Below are 23811 nucleotides of genomic sequence, written 5' to 3'. Positions count from 1 at the left end.
TGGAGCGGCCGGGCCTGAGCTTGGCGCCGGGGGGTGAGCGGACCGCGGCCTCCCCCGGGGTTTGGGGGGTGTCGGGCGGGGCCGTGTGCGGGGCGGTGCTGCTGCCGGGCCCGCCCCGGGAAGGGCGCTGCGGTAGCGGCCTCCAGGCCCCGCCGGGCGGAGCGCGGGGTGAGCAGCCCCGGGTAGGGCCCGGCGGGCGGCAGGCTCTCCCGTTCCTTTAACTCTCCGGTCTCGGCGAGAAAACTGAAAGGAGGAGTTGGCCCGAAAGGAAATGCAGAGTGAAGTGGAAAGAAAGTAGGATGAGACTTGGTCCTGGTGCTTTAGCCTAAACTGTGTGTGTTTTGATGCTCAGTTTAAGTGTATGATCAGCGCTGCCTGTGTCATAAACGGTGCCAAAAGAAAAAGGAGTTGGATGCTGACTATTGCTTTCCTCTGTCGTAAACAGCTTCTGCGTTTTCTGCAAGAGTTCTCACAGCAAACCATTTCCAGGACTCATGAAATCAAAAAGCAAGTAGATGGATTGATTAGTGAAACAAAAGCCACTGACTGTCGCCTTCATAATGTCTTCAATGACTTTCTTATGCTGTCCAATACGCAGTTCATAGAGAATGTGAGTATGTTCTTGTATGGCATCAAGCTTGTACTTTGAACGTTGGTGTTGTCCCTTTCTGTAATGTGGACAAGTGGCTCCTTGGCAAGTCCAATATTAATTTAGAGGTGAAGTGGCTTTTAATTGCCTTTTAATTGTTAAGGGGTGTCCTAATTCATGAGTAATGCAGTGCCAATGGAGGCAGATTCCCTTTTGTGTCTTCTGAGGTACTTTCCTTCCTTGCTTACATGTGACATGGAGATCAGAGTTTCATTTTTAGGACTGTGAACAAGGTGGGATCTCTGGGATGTCTTGGTGTACTTTTACAGGTAGCATGAATGTAGCAATGGGCAGTACTTGGCTCTCTAAATGTGAGGAGAGTTATACAATGATGTCAGTTTGCCCAATGGTGTTATTTTGCACTAAAACCAGTTGCCATTAGAGGTGTTGGACCGCAGGCAGTTTTCTGTTACGTTTGTTTCACTTTATGAATATTGCTGGTTTAGAAAGGTGAAAGCTAGACTTGAAAGCCTGTTAAAACATTGTATCACTAGGAGCATGTGAATAATGGAGATGCAGAGCTTTAATAGTCTTTCAAATTTGGGGGAGGCAGGTTTAGTAGTGTGAGTTTTTCGAGTATTTTGTTTCGATCACCCTAGTTCTCAGGCAGCGCGTATCTAATCTGAAGCCATGATGCTATTATTGATAATATGCTGGCAGAGGACAAGATGATGGAAATCTGGTTTTCTGTAGTGGGGTTTTGTGGTGGGGGTTTTTTGGTCTTTTTTTTTGTCTTTTTTTTTTCTTTTTCTTTTTTTTTTTTAAAAAAAACCTGCAATGTCTTTTCCAGCCTGCTTTTACTGTTCAGCATAATGATTCTGCTAAGAACACTTTGTACCAAACATCTTAAATCTTGGGTGCTTGAAGGTGGTTGTTCCCAAGTGCACAGAAATAGGTCCTCATTTCTGGTTCTCAATTTAGTTAATGTGAGAGTTCTGTCTCTTCCCAGGAGTTAACTGCACCAGTGTTTGAGAGATTTGGATTTAGGTTTGCAGGTTCAAGGGAGACTTTTATTCCCTTGTGTCTCCTTGTAGCTTATCTTACAAGAGTGCTAAAAGAGTATGGTGGGAGGGATCATCAGAACAAACTGAAGGCTGAGGTAGGATGTGAACCTTCTAAGTACGGGAGAAGGGTAAATGCTGAAGAAGGAAAGCTACTAAATGACAGAAGACGAAAGAAAAATAAGACAGCCTGTAAGTAAACTTAGGTTTGACTTTGAGGGTTTCTAGAATAGTTTTATGTTGGGGGGTTAAAACAGTGCTTTTTTAATGTATTCAGGTCCATCTGTGAACAGGGTTAAGTGGTCAACTTTTGTCTACTACTGCAGTGATACTTGCAGTCTTGAATTACCTCAGTTGGGTCGAGAGCCTAGCTGATGGTAAGTTTAGGATGATGACTTCAGTGCATGAAGGAGGCTATGAAGATGCTCGGCATAATCTGTGGCTTCTTTTTAAAAGTGTGTAATGAATTAATGTGTAGTTAATTACACGGTAACAGTGTATTTTATTTTGTTGGTGGTGGTTTAGCCCCTGCAGCAGTATGTTATCCTTACTTGAGTTAATTTTGCTTGACTTTTTAGAGAGTATATGATGAAGAGGTGGAAGAGCCTATTCCCAAAGCTGATGTTGGAGACAAAACAGAGCAGGTAATTAACTTAAGCTGCCCTGAGTGCTGGCAGTGTGTTTGCAGCTCTTGTCTACCTTCTCATTTTCAAACCAATTATGTGGACATTTACAGCTTACAAACCAAATGGTTTCCATTTTCGTTGAAGTCTCTCTGTTGAACAGTGTGTGTCATTCAAACATAAAGTTGACAGTAACATGGGAGACTACTACAGTGTATGATAATTTGTTAAGGCCTCCCCAAGCTCGATACTGTGTCTAGTAGCCAAGATTTATGCATTGATTTTCAAATTTCTGTGCATGTTTTTTTCAGCAGGATAAGTGAGGCCTTGGGCCTTCTTTCTGGCTTCAAAGGTAGTGGAGGCTGCAAGTCCCAGTGATTAAAAACTCAGAGCGCTTTTTATATATCTTACAGTCTAGGTGTATTGTACCCTAAATGTTGCCTTGATGGGCTGGGAGCACAAAGAAGGTAGTACTGTGCTGCTGTGGATGCTTAGAACAACTCTGTTTCTTGGAGTGATAAAGACGAATTAAGTCAAGCAAAAAAGGGGTTCTGAAGGTCTTTCTCTTACATATAGTGGAAAAAGCTTTCATTGTACTAATTTGAAGCTAAAATTTTGCATGCATGTTGCATTGAGATCGAGTCTTGAGTAAAATACAATGAAAGTGTTTTGTTCCTGTTCCTAAAGGAAAAGACACGGGAACAGAAAGAAGCTGATCTGATCCCTAAAATCCAAGAAGCAGTGAATTATGGGTTGCAAGTTCTGGACAGTGCGTTTGAACAGCTAGACATCAAAGCAGGCAACTCTGACTCAGAAGAGGAAGAAAGTAACGAGAGATTGGAACTGATACTTGAGCCAAAGGTACAGAGACCTATTCTTGCAGGGAGCATGGGTTTGTGTTTGGCTTTGTTGGAGCTGCTGTTTGCTTCTGTCGGCAGTATTACTGTGTTGCTATAAAGTTGGTATTCATTACCTAAAAGGAAGATTTGATGACTATATCTGAAGAAGTGCTCCTTCTGAGCTATTCCATGTGTAGCCTGCTTGCCTTGCAGCTAGGTTGGCATTAAGGTATGGCACCCAAAGGGGAGCTATTAATAGTTTAATGGCAGTGAACTTGGAAAGGGAACCCTCAATTCCAGGTGGAGTAGGACCTTTAAATTTCATACTTTTTACATACAAACTGTATCTTCATAGGTGGTTTTTATTCTCCCCATAATTAAGAACCTTAGGTGTAGGATTTTGGATAAGACTGATGCCTGCATTGTTTGCAAGGGTATTATTCTGTTAGATGACACCTAGAAAACAAGTCGGGATCACACAAATAGAAGGAAGTAGCCTCATTTGACTGTTAAAAAGGAATAAACCTCAGATCGCCCACCCAGTTGCAGGCTGACTTGATGCACATGTCTGATGAGACTTCAAACAAGTTTGTATCTTCCTTGAGTTAAAACAAGAGGTGTAAGACTTCTGTCTTCATCAGCAATGTAGAGCTGTTCCTAAATGCCAGAAAGACCTGATGTTGTCTCTTTCCAGGATCTCTATATTGACAGGCCTTTACCTTACTTGATTGGCTCTCAGCAGTTTATGGAACAAGATGATGTTGGCCTTGGAGATCTTTCTAGTGAAGGTATGTGCTGGAATGACCTTTTATTCCTATGTGAGTAATTAGTTCCTGATCTGAGACTGGTCTCACAGCTTGGGTTATACTGCATAGTGTTCTTGCATGTTTAGTTGCACGCTGTAATTAGCTGGAGAAAAAAAAAATGCATCATGCTGTGACAAACACTCTTCCAGTATGCAAAGCAGTAACTTCTCAGTAACTTGTGCTCTGTGTATTACAAATGCGAAGTGCTTAAATTTCAGCAGCCTTCAAAGCCCTTAGAAACCACTCTTTTCCACCTGATTTTTAGTTCTCTTCACAAGGCCTTTAAAATTGCTGTCAATGTGGCTGTTGACCACATTGCTGTGTGTACAGATGTCATGTCTGATCTTCATTTTTCTGTTTTCATTTAAAATAGAAGGATCAGTAGACAGTGATCGTGGAAGTGTAATTGACAGTGAAGAAAAGGATGAAGAGGTAAGTGACAAGTGACGGAGTACCAGCTACTTTGCACAAGCATTCATGAGTCCTTGATTGTGTGTGAGGCCATTAGCTACCTAGCTTTTTCACGTGAGGTCTCAAGATAATATTGCACAATGTCTATTCCCTATGTTGGTTGTGGTAAATATGCTTTTCATTATTCTTATGGAGTAGTTTCCTCTGCAGCTTTTCAGAGGAGCAATAAATTGATATTGGCTCTAGCTGCTCTTCAAGTAGAATACTTCAAAGTGAAGTGTTTTATTCCAGTCTAATTTCACTTTGTGAAGCAAATCAGATTCTTATCAAGAATTGCATTTATTGAGAATGAGTCTGTTGTAAATTGCAGTTACAGAGAATGGGATGGAGACTAACGGGAGCAAGTTTAAATGTTAAGTAGGTGTCAATAACGCACCTCCAGGCTTTGCCTCATGAATCTGTTGCACTGAGCTATCAATTTCTGATATGTTTTGTCTGCCTTGGCTGGGATGTCTCTGTAACTGTAATTTGGAAGCACTCCCTTCTTTTGCCAATTAAAGTTAAATCCCTTTTGAGTGACTCAAATGCACTGTAAGATGGAGCCTGCTGTCTTTGCCAAATTAACGACTTCCCAGTGAGCTCCATTCATAAAGATGGTCAGTGGTGGGAAAGCAATTAGTTGGTCAGATCATGATGATGAGGTCTGAATGTGTAAACCTATGCAAGTCCAGAATTTCTGAGTCCTCTCCCTTAACTACTGAACAAAGTAATGTGTGGTACTTGTCTTTGGGTCTCTTGTGTTCCAGGAATCAGATGATGAATTTGGAAACCCTAGTGAAGATGACCAAAAGACGGTACGGTTATATGCCCTGGTACATACCTGAAAGGCTTTCCACTTGTGACACAGTGAGGATGCTAGAAAGAGGAGATAAGAGCTCGTGACAATTAACTATTAAAAACTTTGGTTAAGCCTGATTTGTATAACTTCGTATGGGAAGAGATGGCACTGTTGTGAAATTGAACCCGAGTTGGGCTTAAAGACATGCTTGCAAGCTATCATTAGATGCAAAGTGTGTGTGGCATGGCATTGCCTGATTTGTATTTTCCTCAGGAATTACTTTGGAGCCATGAGAGTTCAAAGAATCTACCCCAGGAAAACTAGGCTCCTGTGGGATTATTTGGTCTATAATTAAAATTCTAAACTTGCTATGCAGGAAGTAAGAAACAGTGCAGTTTGGGTATGACATGAAATTAAACATGTAAACAGTATTAGGTGTTTGAAAATTATGTCTGTTTGGATAATGAATGAAAAGGGAAAAGAAATGTTTAGATTGAAAAATTCAAGCCTGACTTTAGTCACTGATAGTGGGTGGTAGTAGGAGAACGAATCTTGCCGTATTTAGATGTGCCACTGCAAAAGACTTTTATGTGGGGATCCTCAATCTGAAACAATTTAGTGCCAAAAGAACAATGTTTCAAAAAGCAACCCTTTTTTAATCTATGTATTAATAAAACAATTTTACAAAAGCACTCAGATGTTACATTAAGCTGTATTGACCTTCATAAGGTAACTTTGTATGTCTTATGTATTTCAAGATGCCAAGTATCTTTGGGTTGTTCCTGATTTAGTTTGCTTCTGGGCCTCTGTCTGTGCCAGCTGCCAGCTCACAATTCACCTCATCTTTTTCATCCTCTTTGTCTTACTGACATGACTGAAGCCAAGATGTGGGCATGTATTGTCTGTCATTCTGCTATCCACCTTAGGAATAGCTCAAGATGACATAATTTTTTACTAGCTTATCACAATGTTCCTGAGTTAAGGCTAAATACTGGGTCTTTAGTGGAGATGAGCTCATAACCTAAAGGAAGCCGAAGCAGTTCAGGCTTGTGTATAGTAGCAATATGCTCCTTGTCAGGAGAGCCTTAGTGTCCTCAGTTGTTTCTCTGGTCCAGAAATGTTCAGTGACACAGCATAGGGGTGTTCTAGAGAATGCAGCAACTTGTCTGGAGTTAGAAACCCTGCTTTCCTACCTCTCAAAAGCTGTGGAGTACCCCAAACTAGCTGAATGTATCCCTCCTTTCAGTAAGTTTGCTTTGAATATCTAAGCAGATGTAGTTTTGTGCTTGCCAGCTTCAGAAGAACACAACAGGGTATTCTTGTGTTTTAGAGGACGGCACAGATGAGTGATGAAGATGATTACGAGGCCTGTGATCTCTTTGACTCTGAAAAAGAGGAAGATGAGGATGGAGACTTAGATGAAAGCACAAAGCCTGTAAGTAATTGTTGTCTCCCTGGAGGGAGAGATTTGACTTCCCTCATGATAAATCTGTCCTCAGAGGGACAATAATGGTAGCTCTCAGTTACCTGGGACGGGATCCTGTAGAGGGGGCCTGTAAAAATTCTGAATGGTCTTTCAACATGGTTGTTCAGGCTTTACCTCTTTAAACAAGAGGACTCCTGCACCCTAAGCAGGCATCAAAGCTGTCTGTAAAGGTCATTAAGAAATTATTTGTTGCATTTGTGTGTGGTAAATGCTTCTTGCAAAATGAGGTGACAATAAAAATCATGTGATCATAAGAAACTAGAAATGGCTTTTTTTTTTTCTCTTGATGCCTGCATAATCTCTCAATTGCTTTCTTAATAGAAAGCTCTATTGCCTCTTCTGAGGACTTCAATCAAAGTCTAGACAGGATATTGTACAAGTGAGACTGTAGAATACAGTATTTATAATTGCAATTGCATCAAGTTGGTAACTGGATTGTATATAAGGAATATGCTGTTATTTGTCCCTACTCCTCAGAAAAAGAAGAGGCCAACATCATTTGCAGATGAGCTGGCAGCCAGAATCAAAGGAGAAGTGCCAGCCAAACAGGATGAAGAGTGCTCGTGTAAGTTAACTCTTTGGTTTTGGTAAGTGCAAGTATTTGTGAGATAGAAGGAGACTCATGAGAGAGTTTGACAGGAGATTCTGTGTAACAATACATAAAGTTACACAGGTCTGTTGTTTGAATATGTATTAGGTGAAAGCCCAACAAAAGCAATTAAAGACACTATTTTGTGTTCTGAGAAACTTCTTGGCCATAACTTATAGGATCAAATGGGAATTCACTGAGTGTTATCATAGAAAACACATTGCTTTCAGGGGAGACAGGTCACTCTCCAAGCACACCTATTATTGGAAAGGATTTTTCCTCCAATCTGATTTTCCCTCTGCACACAAAACTGCCTGTTTGACCACATGTACTTCCCCCTGTTTCAACTAAGGATGTGGAAGCCCCTGGTCACTGCAGTTTTTCTGTGAGCCCTACAGTGGAAAATGCCTCATACAGTATATTGGTGTTTTCATGTGGTGTGGATTGTTTGTATTTTCCACTTCAGGGCTTAAATGTACTGCGTTTTGAGGAACTTTTTCTTGCTGCTGTTTTCTGTGATAATTTCGACTAAATACTGCATTTACTTTGGTGTCATTTTCAAAGAGAGAGACCTCTTACAGCAAAGCAGCAGTGGAGAATAGTTGACTGAAAATAAGTTGGCAAGTGCTTGTGAGCCTACTTTTGACCTGTAATTTTGAGAGCATGAACAGACAAGAACAGTTTGTTTATGTGTTCTTGCAGAGTTCAAACAACCAAGCTAGGTCTGTGGATATTAGAATATAAAACATACCAGCTTACCTAGTTCAGTTACAGGGAAATCTTCCATTCATTGAAATAACCTTTTGATGGTAGGGTCATAGGAAATAAAACTCTGTCTTTGCTTTTGGTAGCTGAATCAAAGTATAATATGTCTGTAGCCATTTGAGATGCTCAAAGGTTCTGCAAGCTCTGTGTAGGATCTGTACCATCTGGAATACTGTGTTGGTCTCTGGCATCTCAGGTGCCACTAGTCTGTATGTGGGCAACTGTGTTGAACCCACAGTGCCTGACAGAATGATGCCGTTACAATTTTAAAAGTGCTAATTTTAGAACCTTTACTTTGTAGAACTGCATCAGTGGGCTGACTCATATGAAAACATATAGGTCAGCTTCGCTAGATTTTTTTTTTTTAGGTTCTTTTTACCATAGATTGGTCACAAGCTACAAATAAATGTGGACTGTTTTATTTTTGCTTTGAAATTTTCTTCTTAAAGCCCTGCCATCAGAGACGAAAACAAGGAAAACCCTGAAAGAGAAGAAAGAAGTTAGAGTTCTGTCAGATGGTAGGTTATGCTCCCCTCTTGTTTTTGAATTACATGCTGGATTGTAAGACATCACTTAGGAAATTGTAGCATCAAGCCTAGAAACTGGGTGGCATATCAGTGAGCTTCTTTCAAGGTGAGTGTGTAAACAAATCTAGGTTGTGATGTGCATGTAAAACAAGGCTAGAAACAGGCTTAGTGAGAGTTCTTCCTTAGATGTGGTGGTGGAGCAATGACATACAACCCAATCTGTCTGCAGCAGCTTTTCTGTATGTGTCGTATTTGTAAGAGAAAGGTGATGGAATCAAACTGGTTTTTATTTTGACTCTCTTTAATTGCTTTTCCTGAAACCTGGTCAGTCCCACCACAGCTCATGGTTCTTGTGCTTTCTAGATGAAGAGGATGACATCTTCAAGCCTCCTAAGCTGACTGATGAAGACTTCACACCGTTTGGGTCTAGGGGTGGCCTCTTCAGCGGTGGAACAGGTCTCTTTGACGATGAAGAGGTGAGAATGCTGGAGAGGATAGAAATTGAGTGTGTCTTCCTTTTAAAAACAAAACTAAAGATCTCTGCTAATTCCCACCTCTGGAAGGCAGGGAAGGGAAATAGCATTTTGTTGCTGGTGCTGTCCAAGTGTAGTGGGACAGTGTAGCTTTCCAGTGGAGAAACAGAACTACTTGAGTGAGGTACTTGTGTTCCCCTTGGCACAAAGCCCTGTCTGCTCCAGTGGTGCTGATGAGGGATGCAAGTGTGGTTCTAGCATTACATTAGACAGGTTGTAATTCTAGCAGAACTTACTCAGCACCTCACTTTTATCTGTGAAGGTAAACAAAATGCCATAAAGTTTATTTATTTTAATATCAGTTTTCTATTAAAATGCCTGTGAGAATACTGAATCTTGTCATTCTCTCTCCCTGGCTGTGGGAGAAGTTTGAGAGGAAAGAGAATGTGATGCCCTTCTCACTTTATCTTTCACATACCGTATCCGGACAGTGATGCTGTTGGGTTTCTGTCTCTGGCTTATTAAAAGTTCCCTATTGCAATTATGCTGTGTTTTTTCATCTAGTTATTGTACGATTCCTGGCTTGCCTGCGTTGGCAAGAAAGGTTCACCTTAAGCTTACTCTTGTGCTATGTATCTAGGGCTGACTTGATGAAGGAAAAAGTATGTTTCTGACCTTATTTTAGCATAGTTTGTGCATGTGAAAGGGGATAGAAACCCATTGTCAGGGTTGCTTAAGATTTAAGAATGTGATAGTGTAAAACAAATTATTGCATCTGATTTTGTGATGCAGATGATATGGTAATAGTCAAGGTTAGTCCTGAATAGTAGCCAAACTGTTGTCTTTGTGGGATGTTGTGTTCCTCGTTACAACTAGAACAAAAGTCAGGTGTTCCTTGGAGCAGAAGAGGCTATTAGACTGAAATTTGGAAGGGGGCCTCATGTATAGCTGACCTCAAGCTTACCATGCCAATCTACTAGAATATAGCCAACAAGCACCAAACAGGGGCATTGTCTGAAGGAAAGAGGATAGTTCTATGCAATGATTTCCACCTAAACACAGTCTTTATTGAAAAAATATTAACGTGCTTTCTTTTTAAGTGGCAGCCAACTGCTTAAAAAAAAAAAAACAACAACAAAAAACCAAACCAAAACAAAAAAAACAAAAAAAACCAAAACAAACCAAAACCAAACAAAAACCCCCAAAAAACAAAAAAAAAACCACCAAGCCAAAACAAACAACAATTAAAAAAAAAAAAGTAATCCAAAATTGCAAGCCAGCTTTGTGTCGGTGCAAATTCAGATGAAGCTATCGTTAGAGCCTCTTGGTTACTTATCGCCAAGACTACTTTCCTCATCTTGTAGACGCAGGACAGCCAAGCAGATTTGACTGTTGATTGTTGCCTGCCTTCATACACTTGTTCTTGCTCTTTTGTTACCTGAAAGTTAATAATCTGAGAAGAGTAACTTGTGCAATGGAGGAGGTCTTACTATACCAGAAGGAGGTCACAGTAGGTCAACAGGCAAATAATAACAGACAAATGTGCAATTAATCACTGACATCCCAGTCACAGCCCTTCGCTCCTTTACGCTTTCCTAAGAATTGCTGCCTCTTTCTGCGAAACTTTGTAGAAAGACCATACATTTTGAGTCTCCGCGTAGGCAGCCTCTAATACCTGACTTCCCATATGAGAGAGGCTTTTATGAAATTAAGTGGTCAGTCCCTGGAAAGCTAAGCTGTGATTCTTAGGGAGGTTTGGCACAGGGCAACTGAACACAAAAACTTTTGTGACAGTGTCCTGCAATGCTTTTAGCTATAATGTATATCTCTGCACCATACTGCTGTCTTAGCGTCTCCTTAGCAACAATATAAATCATTCATCTTAGTCATGTGAAGTTCAGGAGTATTTTTATACTTTTCCTGACCTGAATTCTTTCTTCAAACCTCACTGTGTAAGCTTCAATAGGAAAGCCTATAAAAGTGTAATCAGGACCTAAACAGCTGTAAATTAATTAGTGTAAGCCCTTGAAGATGTGCAAATAAAAGATAATTTCTTCTTTGCAGTAAACAGACTGATAATCAGTGTAAATTAAATTTCAGAAGACAGAAAGCTACTCTTCTGATTGTATGCACTCAAGTTAGCACTTGAGTACCTAGGTTCAAGTCTGTACGTGCAGGCATCCTTTTGAGAAGGAGTGGTGGTTACCTCCCCTGTCTTGGCTTAGAAGTGGATATTCTACGTGGAAAAATCAGTTGTCTTTTCCTACGAAAACAATTTCACCACTTCCCCCTCCTTGCATTTTCATCTACAATCAGAGTGATCTTTTTGCTGAAGCACCAAAAGGAGAAGAATCAAAAGACAGAGAGGAGCGAGTCCCAATAAGTGAAGGTAAGAACCAACTGTTGCCTCTGTAGTCCTGTCTATGCTGTGATTTATCACCGCTAGCAGCTAGACTGTTTTGTTTCCAAACTAGAAAGTCTGGTATAGCAATTATTGGCAAGCCTCTTCTCCTCCTTGGTCTTAATAGAGAACAGCTGTGTTTTCTTGATTTTTAAATGTGTTTGTTCACTATAGTCTCTTACACACACCTACTCTTCTGAAGCTGAAAGGATGTCCTTACTGGTGTTGGCAGAGCTCTCTGCATGCACTGGGTTCATGCTGCTGAAGAGTACTTTGCAGGATCAACTTGTGGGTTTGAGTGGACTAAAGATTTTTTTTCTTGCAGATTAATGCATATCTGAGTTTCCCACTAGCTGCATATCTAGGCCCTTAAGGAGTCTGAGCACACACAGTATACTGCAGCAGCTTTTACTGAAGCACTGTATTTGATGAATTTCCAGATATGGGTTGGGAGATTGAGCCATTCTGGTTTGAGTGTATTGTATTGAAATGGTTTTGAGTGTGCAAATGTGAACTCTTGTAAATAATGCTATGTGTAAATGTATATCGTGTTTATAAGCTTCAGTTTAGTAGAGCTGTTTTGGGGAGTTTTAATGGAGGAAAAATAGCTAGACTGTCATATATCTGCAAAAAAACCCAGATGTTCAAGGACAATGTCTAAAGAGTTCTGAGCTGTTGAGAAAAAAAATGGAGCTCAGAAGACTTCTCAAGCTCCTGTATCTATGGTAGAGTTCTGAAGGCTTTGCAGCATAAAACAAGTGCATCCATTTGTATTGTACTTCCTATGATTTCAGCATCCTCTACAAAGTCCTTAAAGAAAGTTCCTGCAGGTGCAGTATCTCTCTTCCCAGGTATGATTCATTCAATAGCAAATTGCTTCATGCACAAAATGCTATTTTCTTTAAAACCTACTGGGGAGGTTTTAAAGAAAACTGTCCAAATACAGCAGCACTGCATTGCTTGGTCATGTGCTTAGTGACAAATACAGGTGCTTCTACCATGCTACGCCTAAACTGCGGCATGCTTTATGGATAATCAAGATTCTGTAGGAGCTCTGAAGATAGATATCACTGATGGCAGATATTAGCAGCTGTCAGCTTCCAGTCTTGTGCTATAAACTCTTAAGAATGCGTGTTAACCAATATTATACGCCTTAAGTCTGCAGTGTGTGTCGTTACACCTTCCCTCTATACTCTGAGGACGAAGTGCATTTTGATCTTTCAAATTTGATCAGATTCCCTTGGGTTAGCTGAAGAACAGTTTAAACATTAAGTTCCTATATTGTTGTGGCACAGGTAAATAAGACCAATCTTGTTTCTCTGGTTTTGATTAGGAGGCTATGCATACATGGGGAAGGACCAGATCTCTAACTCAGAGTTAAAAAAAAAAAAAAAAAATTAAATCCTTGTTCCATATCAGGTTTAAAGCTGAGCAATGAAAAGAAACATATGTCATCAGTCTCTGAGTCAACTGACTTGTTATCTGTCTCTGTGTAGGGTCTTCATCTGACTGAGTTACCTTAAGATTAAGTTTTACCCTTATTGAGAAAGGCCTTTTTTAAGACTATGGCTTCAGTTAACTGAGCCCTCAGCATGACTTTTACTGTAGGATGTGTACAAATACAGCCTCTTTACTCCAGGATCAAAGCTATACATCAGCAAGGGTCATTATACATAATGATAAGAGTTGGTAGCGACGTTAAAGACAGCGGATTGAGGTTTTCTTTATCCTTTGCTCTTTCTTGGAGGTACTGTTGCATAAGTAGTGAATTTCCCATCATTCTAACAGTGTCCTGTTCTAGTTCATCAGGAATTAAGTTGTATGTAGCATTAACTCAAAGTCTTCTGTTGCTCCCTCTCAGTAACTTGTAGACAGGCTGAAGTCACCAGGGAAAAAAACAAGATTGGGGCTCCTTTGCTATTCAAAATCACTTGATGAACACATTCCCAGTGAACAGTTTATTTAGGTACTTGAGAATGTTTAATAATCAAGCTTTGTGGCTGTATTCCTGTCAATCCTGTGGCACTTTCTAATTGTGTGATATGCTTTTTAATAACAAACTGCTGCTGTGCTGGTCAAAATTCATGCAGTTTGCTCACTTTTAACCAAATAGCAGTTGTTCTACATTCTGCCAAACTTTCAATTTAAGTTTTTTTTTTTCCTTCCCACACTTTCCAAGCGTCTATATGTATGAAGCAAAAAGACAGGCTTAGAACCAGGCTGCCAGTTTTTGTCAAAAACACTAAAAGTGTTTGCTGACAATCTGTTGACATGCACGTATCACTGAAGCTGAACATTTCCACAACAAATGTAGGAGAAACAGCTGTTATGAGCTTACTCTAGTTGATCACCGCTATGTCTGAAGTACGCAGGAATCTCGGGACCAAACTCAGCCTCGCACTGCTGTACTGCTAGTGGTCTTGCATGGCAAGTGCACCCCCTCAGGAGAAGTCAGTCACCTGTCCTTCCCTTTCCTCAAGCACCTTACCACTTTCATTTGTCCACAGTGCTTACTAGTTAGTAAAGTGGGATTCTGGTTTCGGAAGTCCATAGGGGCAACAGGGTGGAACTGCTGGGTCTTCTAGTTTTAACACAGAACCTGGCTGCTGTTCCTAGAGGAGATGGTCAGGTTTGAGGAATAAGTGACTGCAGTGAGAATGAGGGGCTGGCTGGCTGTGACATGGCTTATCAGGAAGTTTCTGGCTAATGGATTTGATGTGTCATTGTTGCAGGAGTGCATTAAAAGTTGCTGTGATGGAAACTCTGCCTGGCTCCACTTACTATGTCATCAGTTCAGCTTTTTGGTAACTCTGGCAATTATATCTGTGTGGGTGGTGGTTTTTGTTTATTTTTTGCCTCCATCTGACCTGCAGGAGGAAGTGATGTGTTCAGTTCCACTGTAATTGTGGAAAAAGACAAGAAATCTGCAGCACAGAGCACAGAGAGAACTCCTAAACAGCCTGGGAAAGTTGTTCTGTTTGATGACGATGATGACTTCTTTGTGGGAGCAACTAAAAAGCCTCCAAATTCAGGTACCTCTATACATGTGTAGTGGAAGATTAAACATTAAAGGTCGTCAAAATTCAAACTGATAGGAACCAAGGAGTTACAAAATTCAAACCTTTATCTCTGTTACTTCTGTTTTGGTTTTTGGGGTTTGGGGTTTTTGGTTTGGTTTTGTTATTGGCATTTGTTTTCCTCAGAGTGGTGTGGGACTGGTTTATTTGTACATGCTCTCTGCTGACTTTGCTCTCTTAGAATGCTTTTCCTACTGCCAGGACAGTATCTAGACTTAAATCAGGTAAATGATACAGACACTATTCACACAACCTTGAGTCCCTGTGCCAAACAGTCCCTGTTGGCAGGCTCTAGGCATTTAGAGGTACGAAGCCAATACAAAACACTGCCTTTAGAGCTGCCACCTGACTCTGCCTCAGTGCTTGTTGACTGTGCTCTCTGCCACTAGTGCTCTCAGGTAAGTGGTGTTTCACTTTGAGAGCTTGTCTGGCTTTTTCTCGTAAAGACTCTTGATGTTGGTCATCTTTAAAAAGGGAGCATGGTATCTTTTGAGACTGGTATCTTCTCTTGTTCAGTAGTGGCTGTTCTTTTCTCGTCATTTCCTCTTTGTTTTGTCTCTTAATGCAGTCAAGTCCACAGCTGACCTATTTGATGATGATGAAGAAGGTGACTTATTCAAGGAAAAACCTGCCATTTCTCCTGTGGTTCCTGGCACAACTAAAGAAACAGAAAGCTGTAGGGAGGCAGTCATGGAAAAAAAGGTAATGGCATATAAATGGATTGTATGGCTAAGGTTTTAGGAAAAAGTTACTACTGCAGCTGAAGTTGTCTTTCCATGTACAACTCTATGGACATGCCATATTTGTGAAACAGAATGAAGTTTGTAGGGTCTTCTATGACCAGAGTGCTTCAGGGGTCCTTAGGTGCATTTTGCCTCTCAAACTTTGGGTTTGAGGTTTATCGTGTGTGTGGACAGTGATTAGAAGAATCTTACTAAGGCAGGGTTCAAATGAGAGCAAAATGAGAAGCTTCTGATAAAAAATGGTTCTGAAGTTCATGGCTGAAAAGAAACCAGCCCAACTTAAGAACCTTTGGTGTCACAGTTCTGTGCTGCAGAGACTGTGTCTGCGCTTACAGCAGCTTGGCTGGTCACCCATTGCTTGTCTATATTGTGAGAAAGGAAGGCAGATATCACAGTTGTGCCTAAGCATATATAATACTTGGAGAGTTTAAAAAGCTATTTTTCAGCTGGAAACTCTTAAATTGTATAAAGTTCTAAATGCTGTTCTGAGGACACATGTACGGAGTTATGAGAGCCTCCTGACGCCCATTCCACTTTCATTTTTAGAACAGTGTCTTGAGGAAAGTAGTAATGCTCTTTGTTTCTATGGCAGAGATTGTATGTATTCGTTTTATACATATTCCCTGTCCAAGGAGTATTTTAACGTAATGAGCTACAGTGACTCTTCTGTTCTCTGGACTGAGAAGCGTACAGTGCCGGGGATATCGAATGCAAACTGCTGTAGGACTTTCTCTGTATTGTCTTACGAGAAGCACCTGAGCACATGGGCCAAAGCCAACTTCTATTCCTGGTGCAGTGCGAGAGTATCCATGGTCAATGGAGCAGGAGTGGTAGTGGGAGGTCATCCAGTGCCATTGCTCTGATCTCATAGCACTTGGCTTTCCTGGTGGAGAGGATAAGAACTGATTCAGCAGTTCTTACTTCCTGCTGTCAGGAAGTAAGGGCTGTGTTTTACTCCAAGCTTGCTGACAGTAGTGCTTGGGTCTGGAATCATTGTGAGTTTAATGACAGTATAGCTGATGGCAGGCTGGGGCTGTGTTGTGATAATGCAGGAAATGATGGCTGGCACAAACTGCTGTCGTCTTTTACAAAACACAGCTTGTTAAAAGAAACATTTTTGTTTAGCCCATGAGGGGGCCTGGCATGAGTTGATGCATACGTTTTTCTGCTGAGAAGGATGGTGGTGGGAGGAGAGGCCTGTGGTAAGACCTGCAAATCACTTGTGCGTAGCTCTGGCTATGTGTGAGGAACTCACTCAAAAGATAAGTTTTGGATTTCAGCCCATGGGTGACAAGCTTATATTCTGTCCCTTCAACTGCTGGGATGCTGCCAGCAGCATGCCTCTTAGAAAGGATCATATGATGTTCCTGCCCTTACCGAATCTAAATGGGTGCTGATGCAGCGTTGTTATTTGTCTTAAAGAGTCAACCATCTTCAGGGGAGGACTTCAAGACTTTATCTGAAACACCTCCAAGAAAACAGAAGAGCCTCTTCTCTGATGAGGAGGATTCTGAAGTAAGTATCTCTTCAATAATTCCCTACAGAAATCCTTGGGATCTGAGTCACTCTTACTCCAGTCCTCTCATATCTGGAGACTCCTTATTTATCTGTAGGATTGGGAACTCTGACGTTTATACATCTGCTCCCAGACATCCTGAAAGTTCCTTCTTGCTCCCAGAGTGAAATCTCTTGGCTTTTTCATAGAATCATTTTGGTTGGAAAACACCTTTAAGGTCATCAAGTCGAACTGTTAACCTAACCCTGCCAAGTCCACCTCTAAACCATGTCCCTAAGAACCTCATGTACGTGTCTTTTAAACACCTCCAGGGATGGTGACTCAACCACTTCCCTGGGCAGCCTGTTCCAATGCTTCACAGCCCTTTCTGTGAAGAAATTTTTCCTAATATCCAATGTAAACCTCTGCTGGTGCAACTTAAGGCCATTTCCTCTTGTCCTATCACTTGCTACTTGGGAGAAGAGACCAACACCCTCCATGCTGCAACCTCCTTTCAAGTAGTTGTAGAGACCGATAAGGTCTCCTCTCAGCCTCCTTTTCTCCAGGCTAAACAGCCCCAGTTCCCTCAGCTGCTCCTCATCAGACTTGTGCTCCAGACCCTTCACCAGCTTTGTGGCCTTTCTCTGGACTTGCTCCAGAACCTCAGTGTCTGTCTTGTATTTCCCTATATTCAGAGAGTTAAACTTGTATGGTACGCACAGGCATAAATTGAAAGCCTGAAGAGGGGAAAGATCAGCAAATCAAGAGCAAGAATCGTGAAAGACTGCAAATGTTTAATCTTGTGTCCTTAGTTCCAGCTAGCAATTAATCTGCAAAGCTGAGGAAAATTCCTGTGGAGTTGCAGGTGATTGGTACAGCTGAGTAAGACAATCTTTTCCTACTTCACAGGCACCCTAAACATGTTTTTTTAAAAAGAAAAGCATGAATGTCTCATTTAGAGTTCTTCGACATATAGCATTGCTTTGCAAAGTGATGTTTCTTTGGTTTGCACAGGACTTGTTTTCATCAAGTAAAACTGTGAAATCCAAAGCTACATCTCTCCCCACCAGCAAGGCAATGACAAAAGCTTCGCTCTCCTTGTTTGATGATGATGAAGAGGTAAGTACCACTTACTTATACTGCCTGTGTGTGGGAATGCTCCTCCACAGCCTATTGCGAAGGCAGCAGGAAATATTCAGAAGTCTACAACACTAAGCTTGTACATGGAGCTTGTAAATTAGAGCACGAAGTCGATCTTGTATTGTGCAGCAGTTCTGAGCATGTGGGCAGCATTATGGAGGAGAATGGTAGCAGGGACTTGCAACTTCTTGGTGTCTTTTTTAGTATTCTGCAGTCAGTGCATATCATCTCTGGACCTAAACGTGAAGGGCATTGTTGCTCTGATTGGTAGGACTAGAGAACACAGAGCAATAGAATGCGTATGAGCTTCAAGAAGCTGTTTGATCCTGGCCTGTGGTACCTGGCCGCACGGATGACTTTTTGCTTCTCTTGTGTCATGGCTGGTCAGTTCCTTTTTTCACACTTTTCAGTGTAAGAATTGTGGCTGCTAGCATAGAAACTGAGATCAGAGCACAGTTTGTGCAAAAAAACTTAACAAAATTGAATGAGTGTGTGCTTTTATTACCTCTTTTTACCCTCTTCGTCCTCCCACACACCCTAGAAAGAGCTTTCAAGTCTGGGACTGCAGCCTTCATGATGAGTTAATTTACCCCATAGTCTTAATCTGGGGCAAATAGGTGGCCTCCTCAGAGCCCTAAGATAAGGGACTTCTGCAAACTCAAGATAAAGGTTTCCTGTTCAAGAGGGGCCTGCTTTCAGCTCACCTTTCTGAATAGGAGCTGTTCAGAAGCAACTGTCAGGATATTGAAACATTTTGTAATGTGGTAAAGTCTCTGGTATCTGCCACGAAAGTTGTGTTATGGAGCTGAAGTTTAAGTTGAGTGGAGAAAAGCATAAGTAATTGTTAGGTGGTGAAGTCAACATATGCTTTTGTATGTTCTGATGCCTATATAATAATCTGCATGAGTGTCTTCAGGTGAAAAGTCTTTGTTCTTGCCCGGTAGGAATGGTTCTGCCTGCCTAATACCTGTCCTCTCAGAACAGGATTTGTTCCCTGTTTCATCATGTAGATGTAGAAACAGTGCCCCACTGTGTTAGCTGCTGTGCAACAGAATTGCTGTGTGGTGTTTTTTGGCTGCTGGGTTAAGCCTTCTATGGTGGAGAATCTGTGGGCCAAAAGCAGTCTGTGTGCTTACAGCTTTCTGGTCTATCGAATGCTGTGTGCTCAGAACTCCCTGTACCAGAATACTATATCACACCTGAAACTGTCTTCAAAAAGGGTTCACAAAACACCATTTATTTTTCCTACTCATCTGAGAACTGGGTAGCAACACTGTCTTGCATGCTGATGACTTCTCAGAGAGCTTTTCATTGTGGCTTTGGCTTTTGATTTGTTTTTCAACTTTTATTTTAAGGATCTTTTTGGTGTGGTACCTGTCAAGAAGCAACAGGAAAAACCCCTGGAAGAGAAAGGAAAACAGTCAGAGTCACTCAAGAAAGCCTCCAGTTTATTGTTCAGCAGTGATGAGGAGGTACTGAGGAGTAAGATTTGGCTAAAATGGGTTACTGGGCTTTATGCTGGTCAAAGCACAAAACTGTTGAGATGGGAACCACAGTCAAACTCTTCTGTGTCCACATGCCATGACTATCCTAATCCTGTGACTCGTTTGCAGCTGAGGAAGCCGTCTGATTCTTGGCCCAGATTATCTCAGGATCTAGGTAACAGAAATCATGTGGAAGAGAAATCAGTTTTTTCAAAGTAGTTTATAGAATGATAGCAAATGGAGGCTGCTGCCAACAAATCTGACTTAAAAATACTAAAAGGGAAAAAGTAAGTTTGCTCTTACTGGTTTAATTTCTGTAAGGAAAGTTTAGCAGTTCTATATAGATATGTAGAAAGTTTTTCTTTGTTTTGGGTTTTTAGGGTGGAGGGGTTTGTGTGTGGTGGTGGTTGGGGTTTTTTGTTTGGTGGATTTTTTTTTTTTTTTTTTTTTAAATCTAAGGATGGGAAAAATGAAACATAAATAACTAGGTTTTCCAGAGAGCAGCCCTCTTCTAGGAGTGGATTAGGTGTTGTCCTGCATCTTAAATGAAAGCCAGAGACACTAAGTAAATCAAAAACTTGTCTGGAAAGCCTCTGAATTAACTCGCATGAACAGGATCCAGATCTTCTTAGCCCTCCCACCCCCCAAAATTACTCTTCTGTGTAGACTTGATTTTTATTACCTGTCCCATAATTGCTTGTTTAATGGATACTAGTAATATCTTTAGATGCATCTTTTATCTTAATGTAGAATAAACCAAGTCCATACTTCAACATGCCTGTAGTCTCTTTTAGAAAGGGGACTAACAGAGGTGGGGAACAGGGCAAACCACTTGGAATGCTGGGAGTAAGAAAACACATAAGCCAGAAAGCTCTCCCAACCCCGAAGTGTTTCCTTCTAATATAGATTTTTGGCTTGTCCAGTGGGTAGCTGTCCAGTGGATAGGCTTGATTAAATGCTAGCTTGGAGGGGGGGTGGAAGGGAAGAGAAAATTACTGTGGTTGGAAGTTGAGGAAATGAGAAGTGCAGCATCATGCACTCTAGTAATAAGGTGTATTGGGTGTGGCGGCTGTGCTTTTTCTTGGGGTTTTGTTGGTTTTTTGTGGTTTGATTAATTTTTTTTTCCAAACATCAAACTTGCTAATTATTTAAGTAGTTCAAATCAGGTTCTACTGGGTGACCTTACTCCTGTGACTGCAGTTGACACTGACCTCAGTTTTTGAGAGCAACTATAATAGTAAAGCGTGGGTACCCTGCTTTGCTGGGCAAATTCCAGATGCCATCCAGTGGCCAGGCTCTTTGCAAAGCTTGAGAAAAATCAGATTACAGTGGCTAACACAAAGGCAGGAAAACAGACTAGTAGAAAGATGGAAGGGCTGCCTAGACGCTGAAGTGTTTCTGCTTATAGAGAAGATGGGAAAGAGGTTTTGACCAAGCCAAAAGAAAACTTAAGGGTTCCTTGTGTTTAAGGAACACTGGAATGTCTCCAAGCCGGCTAAACTTCCTTCAGAAGATGACCAAAAAGAGGACCCTGCAGAACCAGCTAGCACTGTCAGTCAGGCTAAAGCTGTGAAGAAGATGAGCCTCTTTGAGGAAGAGGATGAGGAGGATTTATTTGCAATCACTAAAGAGAGGTGACAGTCCTGGGAGTGGGGCGGGGCGGGGCGGTGGGGGGTTGGGCGGCACAATTTTTGGAAAAACACAGCAGTGCCCTCAAAACCAGATGGACCCAGGCATATTGCAAGTGTTGTCCCTTGCTACTGAGGAGGAAGCAGATGGGTGTGAGTGGGAATGGGCAGGGCTGGGCTTTTTTACCTCTTTTGTATCTGTGATGGATCAATCTCCTTACCACCACTGAACTGGGCTCTCCATTTCCGTGCCTGCAATATAGAATCCTCTTTCATCTTCACTTCTCCAGAAAGCTGTGTAGACAAGAAGGGAGGGTGGTAGGGTTGCTGAGACAGTGAGGAAGCAGAGTCCTGTATCTGGGACCACGTGCTGTAAGTTATGATCCTAAGTGATACTTTCAAACAGATGCAGTGCATGGCCTTTGAAGCTTTTGCACTGAATCTTCCACTTTCTCCTCTCTCTCATTGCAGCCAAAGAAAGCCACAGAAAGCATCGTTATTGTTTGAAGATGATGCTATTAATGAAGAATCGCTCTTCAGCTCCCAGTCAACACTTCCTTCAGCTGCTAAGGCTGCAGTGGTAGCTCTCCTTTCTTTTAAAACTAATGTGTAACGCTTAGTCTTTTTATAGTCTTTATTCCTTGTTAGGTACTGAATGTAAGTCTGACTTACTTTAGACGATGGTAGTTCTAGCAAACTGGGAATGGGAACAGAGCAGACTGAACTCTTACATGTAAAATTTCTTACTACCATCAGCCTAATAGAGATATCAAAATTTTCTTGACCGCTAACCCTAAATTTGTTTGGTTTATGCTAAAAGTTCTTCCTGAGGATGTTTTGTGAGCTCTCAACCATAAAATACTATTGAACAAACTGCCGACTGTGAAGCTAGGGCTTCACTCTTTATGTCACCTCAACCCAAGCTGATTCAGTTGTGTCCACAGGTTTCCTACTGGCCCTCTGTTGATGGTGCTTATGCTGTCCTCTGTCTTACGAACTTAGACCATAGTGTGCTGCCTGTCTGGTTATGCTTTGGAATTGAGAGTAGGAGTTGCAAAAGCTTAATGCAGCTGTGTCTGTAGTGGGAATTCCTGTACATGTATGTGTGCCACTTCTCTTCCTGCCCTTGCCTTTCTGCTTAGTGGGAAAACAGTTGTCATGGCCCATAAAGATGACAGGCTTGGGAACAGAAGAAGAAACACGTGAGGCACAGTCCAGCTGCTGGCAGTCACAGGAGATGGTACACCAACCAGACAAGATACCCAGGGCATCTGTTCTAAGCTTGCAACTGCTTCCTGGCACTCTTCAACCAAACTCAAGAGTCTATAATACTAGAAATCAAAACTTGCAGACCAGAATGTCCTGTGGGAGGAAAGTAGAAGTCAAGCACGTTTCCAGTGTCCTAGGCCCCTGCAGAAGGCAAACCGAGACTCTGCTATCCCACAGCACCGTGTGATTCTTATATAACCACCAATTTTATTCATCAGCATTCTCTTAATTTTGCAGCAGAAAGTGAAACCAGTACAAGCACCATCCTTCTTTAATGAAGAAGAAAAGGAGGAAAAGGAAGATCTGCCAGATGGAGCAGCAAAGTCTAAGCAGGTAGAAGACACATTATGGTGTTCAGAAGAGCCTGGAGCAGTTCCTGTGCCTAGAGGAACAGATGTTGCAGGGCAGCAAACGAAGGAAAAAGTGAGGGATTTTCTTACATTAATCCGAGGTTTGGTAAAGGCTCGGTTAAACAACAAAAAACCCCAAACCAGAAACAAACACCAAAAAAACCCAAACAACTAAACAAAATACACACACACACACAAAATGTAGTGTCTAACAATGCTGCTCTGGGACAGAATTCTTTTTCTGGATTGCCTCTTCTATTACCAAGGAGAGAATAACTGTCTCCATTTAGCAAAATCACTTGTCAGTCAAACAGCAAATTGATTAAACGGCATTTAAAAGTTGTTTCCCAGTTGATATACATGAGATAATTGCTTGGTGTTTGGTTTGGTTATTTTTGTGGGTTGTTTTTCTTTTGTTTTTTTAAACGGTGGCAGGAATCTGGTTCATTTTTCCTCTGGAGTGGGTTGGGTAATCTTTAATCACATGAACAGCGCTTTACTTTAAAAGCCTATACTAACGTGTAGGCTTCGCTTTAAGCTCAGTACCTTTGTTTCAACATACTGTCTGATGAGTTATAAATGGTGTTGGTAGCTGTGGATTTCAGGATTGTGAATTTCTCCTGGGCAACACTGTTACAGAGCAGTACTGATGTGTATTATTGAAGAAGCTTCAGCAGAACTTTATCTTGGGCATGGTCTTACTGAATCATTGTTGGGGAATTGCTGGTTGATGAATTTCCAGAGTAGTTATTGTGCTTTGCACTTTCCTGAGTGCATTCAAGGTTCAGGTCATGCTGCTTACTCCAAAGAATCGCAAGTTGTATTAACTAGGTACCTCAGAGATAATGGCAAAGTTGCTTAATGCAGCCTTATGGTGCACATGCACCTGGCGTATGGATGAGGAGAAAACCTTATGCAGGAAACTGCTTATCAACAGCGCTACTGTGTAGTGTACAGGAGGAAACTTGTGTTCCCCTCAGAGCCATAAAGTGTGTCCTTCTTTACTGACTGTCTCTTGCTAATGTACATGTGGCTATTCTGTCTGCTTAGGAAAAATGAAGTGAATATAGTTGTCTGCTTGGTAATGGATTGCAGAACTCTGATCACTGCTGGCATTTAACTGAGAAAACTTAGTGGTTTTTGGGCAAACCTCAACTAAACAACAGGATGATGGGGTTTTTTTGTTTGTTTGCTTTTTTTTTTTTTTTTTTTTTTTT

At 41.4% G+C, this 23811-nt stretch overlaps 1 protein-coding gene across 4 annotated transcripts in view; it reads left to right on the top strand.

The window, feature by feature from the left end:
* Positions 1 to 23811, top strand: part of LOC135990631 (WASH complex subunit 2A-like) — a 38651-nt gene that overhangs the window by 250 nt on the left and 14590 nt on the right. For 2 of the 4 annotated variants that reach the window (XM_065638435.1, XM_065638431.1), the window contains exons 3-22: positions 446 to 610; positions 2229 to 2294; positions 2961 to 3134; positions 3807 to 3900; positions 4292 to 4350; positions 5136 to 5183; positions 6498 to 6602; positions 7131 to 7218; positions 8457 to 8525; positions 8898 to 9010; positions 11324 to 11396; positions 12203 to 12259; positions 14282 to 14440; positions 15054 to 15187; positions 16651 to 16743; positions 17738 to 17842; positions 19219 to 19335; positions 20818 to 20981; positions 21447 to 21555; positions 22482 to 22667. In XM_065638435.1, coding sequence (XP_065494507.1) covers positions 446 to 610; positions 2229 to 2294; positions 2961 to 3134; positions 3807 to 3900; positions 4292 to 4350; positions 5136 to 5183; positions 6498 to 6602; positions 7131 to 7218; positions 8457 to 8525; positions 8898 to 9010; positions 11324 to 11396; positions 12203 to 12259; positions 14282 to 14440; positions 15054 to 15187; positions 16651 to 16743; positions 17738 to 17842; positions 19219 to 19335; positions 20818 to 20981; positions 21447 to 21555; positions 22482 to 22667 — 2178 coding nt within the window. The remainder of the gene's footprint in view (positions 1 to 445; positions 611 to 2228; positions 2295 to 2960; positions 3135 to 3806; positions 3901 to 4291; positions 4351 to 5135; positions 5184 to 6497; positions 6603 to 7130; positions 7219 to 8456; positions 8526 to 8897; positions 9011 to 11323; positions 11397 to 12202; positions 12260 to 14281; positions 14441 to 15053; positions 15188 to 16650; positions 16744 to 17737; positions 17843 to 19218; positions 19336 to 20817; positions 20982 to 21446; positions 21556 to 22481; positions 22668 to 23811) is intronic. The other 2 variants (XM_065638432.1, XM_065638433.1) reach the window with 2 other exon arrangements.

The sequence above is a fragment of the Caloenas nicobarica genome, chromosome 7 (assembly GCF_036013445.1).
Source record: "Caloenas nicobarica isolate bCalNic1 chromosome 7, bCalNic1.hap1, whole genome shotgun sequence".
Lineage (NCBI taxonomy): Eukaryota > Metazoa > Chordata > Aves > Columbiformes > Columbidae > Caloenas > Caloenas nicobarica.
This window is presented reverse-complemented; position numbering and strand designations above follow the sequence as displayed.